Source organism: Hyperolius riggenbachi, chromosome 2, assembly GCF_040937935.1.
Source record: "Hyperolius riggenbachi isolate aHypRig1 chromosome 2, aHypRig1.pri, whole genome shotgun sequence".
NCBI classification, from domain to species: domain Eukaryota; kingdom Metazoa; phylum Chordata; class Amphibia; order Anura; family Hyperoliidae; genus Hyperolius; species Hyperolius riggenbachi.
This window is the reverse complement of record NC_090647.1, coordinates 562,331,416-562,346,220: the sequence shown is the minus strand read 5'-3', so window position 1 is coordinate 562,346,220 and position 14,805 is coordinate 562,331,416. Positions and strand designations below refer to the sequence as shown.

Below are 14,805 nucleotides of genomic sequence, written 5' to 3'. Positions count from 1 at the left end.
GTGTTTTTTTGCATATATTTAATTTAAAAAATGCATAGAAAACGCATATGCATTTTCTTTTAGCGACCCGCAAACCCGTACAAATGCACGCAAAACGCATAAAAAACGCATCTGCGCAAAAAAAACCACAAAACGCAAATGCACCAAAAACGCTATACAAAAACGCAAACGCACCTGCGGAAAACACCAGAAAAAAAAAACATTATGGTATATGTGAACCCAGCCTCAGGCTTTGTTTACATTATAAATTGCCAGCGCTATCGCAAGCACTGAGTGATTTATCCTGTGATTTCTACAGCGCTTTTCTAAGCGATGATTTTTTTCACTTCCTGACGTCAGTCAGGATGTGATTTATTTAACCTGGAAATGAATAAATACAATCTATTTATTCATGAAAGTGCTGGGGAAATCACTATACAAAGCACTTTTTCAAGCGCTTTGCGATTCTCCTATACCTTTCATTGAGCCAAAGCACTCAGAAAATGGTACATGTAGCACGTTTGCGAATTTAACAAAATCAAAATGTGCACGTGTGAACACTATCAAAGGAAAACATTGCACAAGAGCTTTTAGGGCGATTTTTAAAATCGACAGCGCTTAAAAAAATCATCAAATGCTACAAGAGCTTTTCTAAGCGCTTTGTGATTTTAAAAGCTCCTGCTAATGTTATCCTATAGTATGTGTGTGTTCACACTGGAGCGGTGTGATTTTCTAAAAATCCCCCATAGCATTACATTAGCAAGAGCTTTTCAAAATCACTAGTGCTTAAAAAGCTCTTGTAGTGTGAACAGAGGCGTTGCTAGCCTCAAAGATTAGTGGCACGTGCCCCGAATCTATTCTGAGGTGCCCCAAATCTCCACCAGGCAGAGTCAGCTGTGGTGCCTCAAAGACTGCATTATTGTTTTTTTTTTTTTTTTTAATTAATGGAGAGGGGGCTTCATCCAACATTTAGGATCCTAGCAATGCCCCTGAGTGTGAATAAGCCCTAAGGTGGTGGAATAAAGCAGTGCATTTGTTTTTTAAAGGTAAAAATGCAATTTTTACATGTAAACATTACTTATTTTTGCATAAGTCAATAACCGTGCTCTCACAGGAACTTAAGTAAATAACCTGACTACAGGTACATTTTAATTCAGAACCAAATGAAGAAAATAAATCTTGAGGATTTTTATTAACGGATTGTGAACCTTATCAAGCTTCTCAATTCACTGTGATAATTCATATATTAGAATATTTATCACTCCACTGTTACCAATCCCCGCTCTTCTTCTCCCGAACAAACCTGAGAAGCACACATCATGGCTGGTGGCTTCAGCACAATGTAATAAGTTGAAGAATTTGTCTCCTTTAAAATGTGTTCCTCTAGGTTGGTTGTTCTGCAAATGACTGAGCCAGTACTGCCAACTTTTAGATAAAAACATTTTTTATTACAAAAAAAAAAAAAAAAACGAATCATGTGTAACCCTGGGTAAGGCCTGGAACCCACTAGAGCGCTTTTTGAGCGTTTAGGGATCGCTTTCACTCTCTAGTGATTTCCCTAACCGCTCTGCCAATGAAAATGGATGTGACACAGATTCTACAGTAGCGATTGTGATTAGCCAAATCGCAGGACATGCAGCATTTTGGGAGTTTTTGCACTTCAATGTCAAGTATTGAAGCGCTGGCGAATTGCTTATAAATCTCTACACATAGTGATTTGTGTGTGATTTTAAATTAATGCAAACTGTAAAAAAATTACAATAAGAGGTTTACACCCCCCAGTGGCCAAGCGATTTTTAACAATTAAGCACTTCACAACTTTAACGGTTTATTGCTCGGTCATACAACTCAGCACCCAAATGAATTGTACCCCCTTTTATTCTCACAAATAGAGCTTTCTTTTGGTGGTATCTGATTGCTGCTGCAATTGTTAGTTTTTTTTATTCATAAAAAAAACCCCAAAATTTTTACCGTTTTAATCACCCCCCTTCAACCAACCTTCCCGCCCAAAATTGGCCCTACACTATGTTACATATACTACTCTACACTATACATACATAGACATATGTCTATGGCAGGGATTCGATTGTGAGCCCCTCTGAGGGACAGTTAAGTGACAAGGCTTTCCTCTATACAGCGCTGCGGAAGATGCCAGCTCTATATACAGTAAATATAATTTTATATATAAATAAAGAAACCAGCCTGTAAGAGCTGATCAGCTGCTGGCAGGCTGATCATTGTGTCCCGCTGTGTTCATGGCATCATCTCGCTCCTCGCAAGATGACGCCGTATGGTGTCGCTGAGGAACAAAAGAGCCACTCTGCGGCCGCTAATCTGCGTTACGGGGGTCGCAGAGTGGTTAAAGCGACCAATCAGAGTTGAAATAACAAATTGAAATCACAATCGCTGGCAAAAACCTTACACTTTCAAAACGCCAGCAATTGTGATTGCCATTTGCAACTTGTAGTGAGTTCCAGGCCTAACATACCGATACAGCGTGGATAGTCAAAAAAAAGTAAAGTGAAAAGTACAGTGCAAAGTTACAGAAATAATACAGTATATGCAACCAAATTTATTGAATCCTGTACACAAGATGTAAGCATAAAGGCTCTACTACACAAAAGTGAAAAATAGAAATAAACATTATCTTGTTTCTCTGTGGAAATAGACCCTTAAACATATATTTACATATTCTACAAGTTACATATATATAAAACTAGCGCCAACACAAAAAACTATACAGCAGCAGAGACACCACAAAATATTTTACAGATCTTATTTACATATATCAAATATAAATAGATGTACACCAAAATTCTTGGACAAATCAAAGTACAAAGTAAAAAAATCTCTCATGAGGAAATGCTCACACAGCAGTAAGGGATGATCACACTGGCTTTCTGAGTGATGGTCACTTTGCCATACAGGGTACACATTCATCCTAGGAGACAAGTGCAGCCATGCAGCTCTGACTTCCCTGCACACATGCAGCTGCTGAGTGTTGCATGCATTTGCAATCAGTGTCCTATCCATCTGCACTCAGCCTGCAGTCTTCAATAAAAGTAGCAAAGGAGGAGTAATTACTATTCATCTATGTTGGAATTTGCATGGCTGCTCCCATTGGTGGATGTCTATGCAAAAGCCTCTTCCTGTTTGACCACTATGCCCGTGATAACATGCAACTTTTGTCATAACTGCTTTGCTGAGTATTCTTGTGCTCAGGGCCAGTTTAAGCCACAAGGGGGCCCCGGGGCAAAAGGTAACTTGGGCCCCCCTACAATCCCCCCCCCCCCCCCCCCCCCCCGCCCAGCGAAGTCAGCCCCTGAACCAGCTGCTGCCCCTCGTGGTCTCCCATCAACTTTCCCCGTGGCCCCCGCACATTGTGTAGCTCAGCTGCCTTGTAATAACTCACCTGTCCTGGCTGCTCCATCCCATGCTTCGCCTTCAGCCCCGCTGCCTGCATCTTCTGCATCCGGCATGCGTTACATGAAACTAACATGCGCCGGGTATATAGAGGCAGGCAGCAGGCTGAAGAGGGAGCACAGGATGAAGCTGCTGCAGGGACAGGTGAGTTATTATTTACAAGGCAGCTGAGCAGGGGTATAACACACCTCTGATGCCTGATGCAAAAAAAAAGAAAGCAGAGTCTGAACCTCTTGGATCAGAACACAGACATACCAGCAGCCTCAATCAGTAAACCTATTAAACAAATGTCACCAAAGACTGTCCCAGAAAGCTATGCCATGTTCCAATGTACCTACAAGCTATTCGGGTAACTATTGCATATATAAAAAAAACTGCACATATACAGAACACACACCACACCAAACACACACACAGACACACTGTACACACACTGTACACACAGACACTTTACACACATCACACACACACACTGTACACAGACACACTGTACACACACACACACAGACACACTGTACACACATCACAGACACACACTGTACACACAGACACACTGTACAGACACACACACAGACACACTGTACACACACTGTACACACAGACACTGTACACACATCACACAGACAAACTGTACACACACACACTGTACACACACATACACACACATACACACACACACACACACTGTACAAACACACACACATACACACTGTACACACACACACACTGTACACACACACACTGTACACAGACACACTGTACACACACACACACAGACACACTGTACACACATCACACAGACACAGACACACTGTACACACATCACAGACACACACTGTACACACAGACACACTGTACAGACACACACACAGACACACTGTACACACACTGTACACACAGACACTGTACACACATCACACAGACAAACTGTACACACACACACTGTACACACACATACACACACACACACACACACACTGTACAAACACACACACATACACACTGTACACACACACACACTGTACACACACACACACACACACACACACACATCACACAGACACAGACACACTGTACACACATCACAGACACACACTGTACACACAGACACACTGTACAGACACACACACAGACACACACACACACACACACACACACTGTACACACATCACACAGACACACTGTACACACATCACAGACACACATTGTACACACAGACACACTGTACAGACACACACACACACACACACACACACACACACACACACTGTACACACACACACATACACTGTACACACACACACACACATACACTGTACAAACACACACACACACACACACACACACACACACACACACACACACACACACACACACACACACACACAGACACACACTGTACACACACACACACACACACACACATACAGACAGACACATTGTACACACACCACACAGACACAGGCTTGCAAATACGTTTTCCAGCATTTGTTAGCTGCTGAGAAGCAGCTAGTAGTATGTGTGCACTGCAGTCTGTGGACAGTCTTTGTATATAATAAATGCAGAGTGGAGCATAATTAAACTTTACTGGTCCTATTATGATACACACACAGCTCCTTCACTTCCTAATCAGTGTGCAGCCAGCCAATCACCATGCGGCTTCACTCCCTCCCTGCATGGTGATTGGCTGGCAGCACAGCTCATACAACTTATGAGGAAGTGAAAAAGCGCAGCGTGTATCAGAGGACCGGGTAAAATTTAATCATGCTCCACTCTGCGGCAAGCAGGGATCAGCTCGGGACCGCGGTCCGCGGAATACTGCGGCGTAGAGTTTATGCAACATCATAGTAAGAGTCACAGATACAGTGTAGATTCTAACTATCGTGGTCCTGAGCCAGTTAATATACTGCTTCACTAGCGAAGAATAGTACTGGTAAAATCACATGTAACACTTTGCCAACAGGCCTCACCAATATGTACAATGTTTGGTCTCTATGACGTTTGTTTCTGTTTTGAAAAGTATGACTCATCTATTGTCTTTTCTGAGTCTGAAGTAGCAGATAGCCATTCTTTTTCAGAACAGTAACAAAGGTCATACAGATCAAACATTGTACATATTGGTGAGGCCTGTTGGCAAAGTGTTACCAGTTAATCTACTCTAAAGGTCTCAGCCCCACTATAAGCGCTTTTCTGAGCGCTTGTGATTGATTAGCGCTTTCTGAGCGCGTTTTAAAAATCACTCCCATTCACATTCATTAAAATCACGATAAAAATCATGGTGTACGTGATTGCACAATCTCAGCAATTTTTACACAATTTTTACTGCGTTTTTAATGAAAGTGAATGGGAGCAATTTTTAAAAAGCTAATCAATCACAAGCGCTCAGAAAAGTGCTTATAGTGTGGCTGAGCCCTAAATGTTATTGCTATCATTTAAATTTAAATATTTATTTTTAAATGTTAAAATGAAGCATGATAGAGAGAGACATTGTGGTCTGTATTTTAAAACTTCATCTTTTGCTTCTGAATTCTTTCTAGAATCCCTGATTAGGCCACACCCCTAGTCAAAGTTGGGAGGTATGATTGCTGTGTGCCTTGTCTTGCTTCATTGTGGATAGTTGCTGTTTCTACATGTGCGAACAGCAATGTTCCTTCTGATCCTGCTCTGTGTACATATTATTGCTCTAGCTGCTATTGGTGATGCTTCTTCCAGTCTTGCCTGTCTGTATGTTGCCATCACTGCGGGCATGATTGGCAGATGCTCCTAGTCCTGCTGTGCGGACCTTACCAAAGCTGCAGTTGCTATTACTAATGTTCCTTCCTGTTCTGTCTATTCCTGTTTGTATCTCTGTGGATGTTTACCATCACAAAACCTGAGTGACAGGCACACAACCATCCTGGGCAACAGGCACACAACTGTAAGAAGCTGTTAGGTTCTTGCCATGTATATCCCTCATTTACTTTAAAGAACCTGTTTCAGAAGAAGACTGTATACAGAATTCTCCTTTAAGACATTCTAGAGAGAAACATTATTCTGAGATCTTTAGTGGTATATCATGCTTTGAGGAAGGCCATTGAGCTTTACCTGCTCAAATGTACAGACAGCCAGGTACTGTCCAGCACTAGCTGTGTAAACATGTACTTGATTACATATTTCTGGAAAGTCAACATAAGTTTCTCGGAAATCCCCAGCAGTTCCACATATAGTTCTGAGCATCTGGACCTGCGTAGTAGGTCTGTACCTCAGATGCTATATATCACATGCCCATGGGAGCCAATAGGAAGCCTCTAATGTTATGGACAGCTGGGCCACATCCACAGGGTGACCTATAGGTTTTTCTATATATAAGAAGTTTCACTTTTACTGGGGGATAGCTGACTGTCTATCCAGTGGCGTAGCTAAGGAGCTAAGGAGCTGAGGGCCCCGATGCAAGTTTTACTATGGGGCCCCCCCAAGCACTCTATACATAACAATTGATACGGTGCACCAAAACCTGCCAATGGCAACTACAGTGTCAGGGGTGCAAGAGGGGGATGGGGAACAGTGTGTTAATGATTACTACTATTCAAAGTATCTATAGAAGTGATTATTATGAGTACAGAGCTAATACTGTAGTTGAAGGAGCGCTCTTCGGGGCCCCTCTGGCCCAAGGGCCCCGATGCGGTCGCTACCTCTGCACCCCCTATTGCTACGCCCCTGTGTCTATCCTTTTTTCTTCTAACTTTCTTCTTTGCGTCACGTAGTCTAGAATCTTTTCCTAATGCCGAACCTGGGTCAGTAAATAGGGCTGACTTATGATTGCAATGCAACACCAAGATTTGCAATAATATTCATATTATTGCTTTGCTGATATAACGTAGAATGCTGCACCGTGTATTCCTGATTGAAGGCAATACATTTCCTTAACTGCTTGAATGTCTATGGTCAGCTACAGCTGTGAGAATGTCAAGCTACTAAGTGCAGTTCTTAGACTGCTGGTGCCAAACGGTGGTTACCAAGGGCAACCACCATCATCAATTCCTTCAACCACCCTCCTGGGCGACAGACACACAACCCTCCTGGGTGACAGGCACACAACCAACCTGGGCAACAAGGACACAATCCTATTGGGCAAAAGGCACACAACCATCCTGGGCGACAGGCAAACAATCCTACTGGGCAAGAAGCACACAATCATCCTGGGCAACAGGCGCACAACCATCCTGAGCAACAAGGACACAATTCTCCTGAGCAACAAGGACACAATTATCCTGGGCAACAAGGACACAATCCTCCTAGGTGACAGGAACCAACCCTTTTGGGTGACAGACACTCAACCATCTTAGGTGACAGGCACACATATATACTGGGTGACAGGCACACAACCATCCTAGGTGACAATCACACAATAATTCTGGGCACACAACCATCCTAAGCAAAAGCCACACAAACATCCTAGGCAACAAGGACACAATCCTCATGGGCGAGAGGCACACAACCATCCTGAGCGACAGACACACAACCATCCTGGCTGATGGTCACACACTTATTCTATGTGAAAGGCACACACACTCATCCCAGAAGATGGTCACACAGCCATATCATGTTCATACTTCATGACTTTTAGCGGTGCAGCTTCTGTCACATGGCTGCTCTTGTATCTTCTGAGTATAACCTGAAATATAAAAGCCAGGGTGAGAGATCAGCGTACAGAACAACCCCATACATCACACAGTATATACGCTGCTCACATCTGAAAACCGAGTGCTGGAGGCTTTATCCTTCATTGAGTCTTGTGAGGACCGAAACTGGTCTTCTTCAGTAGCAAGGAGGGCAGATTCGGCACTTTGAGCTATGTGCATTAGTTAATACTGGGCACCACCACCACTAACTATAATGCAAACACCTGCCTAAAACTTTTGCACTATATATATATATATAGAGATAGATAGATAGATAGATAGATAGATAGATAGATAGATATACTCACCTAAAGGATTATTAGGACCACCATACTAATATGGTGTTTGACCCCCTTTCGCCTTCAGAACTGCCTTAATTCTACGTGGCATTGATTCAACAAGGTGCTGAAAGCATTCTTTAGAAATGTTGGCCCATATTGATAGGATAGCATCTTGCGCTTGATAGAGATTTGTTCCATCCTGTTCCATCATATCTCAAAGATGCTCTATTGGGTTGAGATCTGGTCACTGTGGGGGCCATTTTAGTACAGTGAACTCATGGTTCAAGAAACCAATTTGTAATGATTCGAGCTTTTTGACATGGTGCATTATCCTGCTGGAAGTAGCCATCAGAGGATGGGTACATGGTGGTCATGAAGGGATGGACATGGTCAGAAACAATGCTCAGGTAGCCCGTAGCATTTAAACGATACCCAATTGGCACTAAGGGGCCTAAAGTGTGCCAAGAAACATCCGCCCACACCATTACACCATCACCACCAGCCTGTGCAGTGGTAAAAAGGCATGATGGATCCATATTCTCATTCTGTTTACGCCAAATTCTGACTACATTATTTGAATGTCTCAACAGAAATCGAGACTCATCAGACCAGGCAACATTTTTCCAGTCTTCAACTGTCCAATTTTGTTGAGCTCGTGCAAATTTTAGCCTCTTTTTCCTATTTGTAGTGGAGATGAGTGGTACCCGGTGGGGTCTTCTACTGTTGTAGCCCATCCGCCTCAAGGTTGTGCATGTTGTGGTTTCACAAATGCTTTGCTGCATACCTCGGTTGTAACGAGTGGTTATTTCAGTCAACGTTGCTCTTCTATCAGCTTGAATCAGTCGGCCCATTCTCCTTTGACCTCTAGCATTAACAAGGCATTTTCGCCCACAGGACTGCTGCATACTGGATGTTTTTCCTTTTTCACACCATTCTTTGTAAACCCTAGAAATGGTTGTGCGTGAAAATCCCAGTAACTGAGCAGATTGTGAAATACTCAAAACGGCCCGTCTGGCACCAACAACCATGCCACGCTCAGAATCGCTTAAAACACCTATTTTTTTACATTCTGACAATCAGTTTGGAGTTCAGGAGATTGTCTTGACCAGGACCACACCCCTAAATGCATTGAATCAACTGCCATGTAATTGGTTGATTAGATAATTGCATTAATGAGAAATTGAACAGGTGTTCCTAATAATCCTTTAGGTGTGTGTGTGTACAGTGTGTGTGTGTACAGTGTGTGTGTGTACAGTGTGTGTGTGTGTGTGTGTGTGTGTGTGTGTGTGTGTGTGTGTGTGTGTAGGGTTGGGACCATCAGTTGTGTTGAGGAGAAGTCAGGTGGATACACAGCTGATAGCCGACTGAATAGACTGTTAGAATTTGTATTATGGCAAGAAAAAAGCAGCTAAGTAAAGAAAAACGAGTGGCCATCATTACTTTAAGAAATTAAGGTCAGTCAGTCCGAAAAACTGGGAAAACTTTGAAAGTGTCCCCAAGTGCAGTCTCAAAAACCAACACATGCTACAAAGAAACTGGCTCACATGCGGACCGCCCCAGGAAAGGAAGACCAAGAGTCACCTCTGCTGTGGAGGATAAGTTCATCCGAGTCACCAGCCTCAGTTAACAGCAGCTCAGATTAGATACCAGGTCAATGCCACACAGAGTTCTAGCAGCAGACACATCTCTAGAACAACTGTTAAGAGGAGACTGTGTAAATCAGGCCTTCATAGTGGAATATCTGCTAGGAAACTACTGCTAAGGACAGGCAACAAGCAGAAGAGACTTGTTTGGGCTAAAGAACACAAGGAATGGACATTAGACCAGTGGAAATCTGTGCTTTGGTCTGATGAGTCCAAATTTGAGATTTTTGGTTCAAACCACCATGTCTTTGTGCGACGCAGAAAAGGTGAACGGATGCTCTCTACATGCCTGGTTCCCACCGTGAAGCATGGAGGAGGAGGTGTGATGGTGTGGGGGTGCTTTGCTGGTGACACTGTTGGGGATTTATTCAAAATTGAAAGCATACTGAACCAGCATGGCTACCACAGCATCTTGCAGTGGCATGCTATTCCATCCGGTTTGCGTTTAGTTGGACCATCATTTATTTTTCAACAAGACAATGACCCCAAACACACCTCCAGGCTGTGTAAGGGCTATTTGACCAGGAAGGAGAGTGATGGGGTGCTGCACCAGATGACCTGGCCTCCACAGTCACCAGACCTGAACCCAATCGAGATGGTTTGGGGTGAGCTGGACCGCAGAGTGAAGGCAAAAGGGCCAACAAGTGCTAAGTATCTCTGGGAACTCCTTCAAGACTGTTGGAAGACCATTTCAGATGACTACCTCTTGAAGCTCATCAAGAGAATGCCAAGAGTGTGCAAAGCAGTAATCAAAGCAAAAAGTGGCTACTTTGAAGAAGAATATGACATATTTTCAGTTGTTTCACACTATTTGGTTATGCACTATACTTCCACATGTGTTAATTCATAGTTTAGATGCCTTTAGTGTGAATCTACAATGTTCATAGTGATGAAAATTAAAGAAAACTCTTTGAATGAGAAGGTGTGTCAAAACTTTTAGTCTGTAATATATATATATATATATATATATATATATATATATATATATATATATATATATATATATATATATATATATATATATATATATACATACATATACAGGATCTTCTCAAAAAATTAGCATATTGTGATAAAGTTCATTATTTTCTGTAATGTACTGATAAACATTAGACTTTCATATATTTTAGATTCAAATACACACAACTGAAGTAGTTCAGGCCTTTTATTGTTTTAATATTGATGATTTTGGCATACAGCTCATGAAAACCCAAATTTCCTATCTCAAAAAATTAGCATATTTCATCCGACCAATAAAAGAAAAGTGTTTTTAAAGCAAAAAAAGTCAACCTTCAAATAATTATGTTCAGTTATGCACTCAATACTTGGTCGGGAATCCTTTTGCAGAAATGACTGCTTCAATGCTGCGTGGCATGGAGGCAATCAGCCTGTGGCACTGCTCAGGTGTTATGGAGGCCCAGGAGGCTTCGATAGCGGCCTTAAGCTCATCCAGAGTGTTGGGTCTTGCGTCTATTAACTTTCTCTTCACAATATCCCACAGATTCTCTATGGGGTTCAGGTCAGGAGAGTTGGCAGGCCAATTGAGCACAGTAATACCATGGTCAGTAAACCATTTACCAGTGGTTTTGGCACTGTGAGAAGGTGCCAGATCGTGCTGAAAAATGAAATCTTCATCTCCATAAAGCTTTTATATAATACAGTCCTTAGGGACTGAACTTTTATAATATGTATGTCAAGATAGTATATTACTGTTATTTTTTTAAATTGATAGATTGTAAATAGTGATGGATGCAAAACTGAAAAATCTGAAAAAAATGCACCTTTATTTCCAAATAAAATATTAGCGCCATATATTCTAATAGGGACATCATTTAAATGGTGTAATAATCAGGATAAATGGACAAATAAAATATGTGCATGTATTATTATAAAACTATAATGGATGAAAACTGATAAATAATGATTTTTTCACCATTTTTTCTTATTATTCCTGTTAAAATGCATTTAGAATAAAATAATTCTTAGTATAATGTACCACCCAAAGAAAGCCTAATTGGTGGTGGAAAAAAACACCAATTAGGCTCAAAACAATATCATGCAAATGATTTGATAACAGTACTGCCCTGCCCTACAAGATATAGATCATTTCATTGTGATAAGCAGTGATAAAGTTATTGGCACATGAATGGGAGGAGTGCTGAAATGTCAAAATAAATTACTCGGATGCATAAGGTGAAAATACACTGAAAGCTGAAGTGGTTAAACTAATACCACACAAATAAAGATTGTAAAGATTTGCAGTGCAGGTGGAAAAAGTATGTGAACCCCTAGACTAACATCTCCAAGAGCTAATTGGAGTGAGGTGTCAGCCAGCTGGAGTCCAATCAATGACATGAGATTGGAGGTGTTGGTTACAGCTTCCCTGCCCTATAAAAAACACACACCAGTTTTGAGTTTGCTTTTCCCATGAAGCATTGTCTGATTTTATTATTATTATTATTTTTTATTGTATTTATAAAGCGCCAACATATTACGCAGGGCTGAGTAATAGATAAATGGGTTGACATACAAGGTAGGACATACAGGAAACTCACAGCAAAACAAGATCATGCAAATGATTTGATAACAGTACAGTGTCATAGGTCAAAATAGAGACTATTCTAGTCCACAAGAGGGTGATTGACAGTATGATTGCATAATCAAGCTGGAAACACTAGGGGGGAGGGCCCTGCCAGAGGCTTACAATCTAAAGGGTGGGGGTGGAGACAATTAATTTGAATGATGCCTCGCACAAAAGAGCTCTTAGAAGACCTATGATTAAGAAATGTTGACTTGCATAAAGCTGGAAAGGGTTATAAAAGTATCTCCATGGTAAGACAAATTGTCTATAAGGGCTGGTGCACTCCGAGCGGCTTTTTCAGCGTTTCTGCAGCCGCTTGCGGCTGCGGATACGCTTGGTCAATGTATCTCAATGGGGTGGTGCACACCAGAGCGGGAGGCGTTTTGCAGAAACGCATACTCCCGAGGTGAGGCATTTTTTGGATTGCGGAGGCGTTTCTGCCTCAATGTTAAGTATAGGAAAAACGCAAACCGCTCTGAAAAACGGCAGTTCAGAGCGGTTTTGCAGGCGTTTTTGTTACAGAAGCTGTTTAGTAACAGCTTTACTGTAACAATATCTGAAATCTACTACACCAAAACCGCTACACAAAACCGCAAAACGCTAGCTGAAATGCTACAGAAAAGAAGAAAAAGCGTTTCAAAATCTGCTAGCATTTTGCGGATCTGCTAGCGGTTTTTGGTGTGCACCAGGCCTAAATGAAGAAAGTTTAGCACTGCTGCTACTCTCCCTAGGAGTGGCCGTCCTGTAAATATGACTGCAAGAGCACAGCGCAGAATGCTCAATGAGGTGAAGAATTCTAGAGTGTCAGCTACTGTAAATACTTACAAAAGTCTCTGGCCTATGCTAACATCCATGTTATTGAATCTACGATATGTAAAACACTAAACAACAATGGAGTTAATGGAAGGATACCACAGAGGAAGCCACTGCTGTGCAAAAAAAACCATTGCTGCATGTTTAAAGTTTGCAAAAGAGCACCTGGAAGTTCCACAGCAGTACTGGCAAAATATTCTGTGGACATATGAATCCAAAGTTGAGTTGTTTGGAAGAAACACACAACACTATGTGTGGAGAAAAAGAGGCACAGCACACCAACATCAAAACCTCTTTCCAACTGTAAAGTATGGTGGTGGTGGCATCATGGTTTGGGGCTGCTTTTTTTGTGTCAGGGTCTGCACGGATTGCTATCATCAATGGAAAAATGAATTCCAAAGTTTATCAAGACATTTTTCAGATGAACTTAAGGCCATCTGTCCACCAGCTGAAGCTCAGCAGGAGATGGGTGTTGCAACAGGACAACGACCCAAAGCATAGAAGTGAATCAACAACAGAATAGCTTAAACAGAAGAAAATATGCCTTCTGGAGTGACCCAGTCAGAGTCCTGACCTCACCTCGATTGAGATGCTGTGGCATGACCTCAAGAAAGTGATTTACACCAGACAACGCAACAATTTTGTTGAGCTGAAACAGTTCTGTAAAGAGGAATGGTCAAAAATTATTTCTGACCATTGTGCATGTCTGATGTGTAACTACAGGAAACATTTGGTTTCCTGTAGTTTCCTGGAGGTTCAACCAGTTATTAAATCCAAGGGCCCACATACCTCTTCCACCTGCACTGTGAATGCTTACATGGTGTGTTCAATAAAAAGATTTAACATTTAATTAACTGTGTGATATTAGTTTAAGCAGACTGTGATTATCTATTGTTGTGACTTAGATGAAGATCAGATCACATTTCATGACCAATTTGTGCAGAAATCCATATAATTCCTAATGGTTCACATACTTTTTTTTTGCTACTGGGTATGTATTTGGCTCTTTTTGGCTCCACCCACTTTTTGGCTCCACCCACTTTTCCCAGCCTTGAATTTTTCTAGTCTTGACTCAATGACCAAGTGTATGAGCTTTGGGGTCCTTAGCATCAATAATTAACCTCTTGAGGACCACAGGTTTACAACCCCCTAGAGACCATACAATTTTTTTACAATTCAGCACACTGCAGCTTTAACAGCTCACTGTACAGCCATACAACTTAACACTAGAGATGTCGGCGAACCTGTTCGCCGGCGAACATCTCCACACATCTGCCCCATGTACTACTTCCGGGTCGCTATGACCCGGAGTAGTACGCCTGCGCTGGCCCGGCGACGCGCGTCTTTGAATGCGCGCCTGTTGCCGGGCCCTCTCTGCGCATGAGCGTGACGTCACTCATGACGTCACGCACATGCGCAGAGAG

The 14,805-nt window shown here is 42.0% G+C and overlaps 1 protein-coding gene across 1 annotated transcript in view; it reads right to left on the bottom strand.

Annotated features, from left to right (window-relative positions):
• Positions 1–3,304: 3,304 nt before the first annotated feature.
• Positions 3,305–14,805, bottom strand: part of LOC137547387 (uncharacterized) — a 151,012-nt gene continuing 139,511 nt past the window's right edge. Inside the window, exon 6 of the mRNA XM_068270936.1 lies at positions 3,305–8,056. Coding sequence (XP_068127037.1) covers positions 7,970–8,056 — 87 coding nt within the window. The 3' untranslated portion in view covers positions 3,305–7,969. The remainder of the gene's footprint in view (positions 8,057–14,805) is intronic.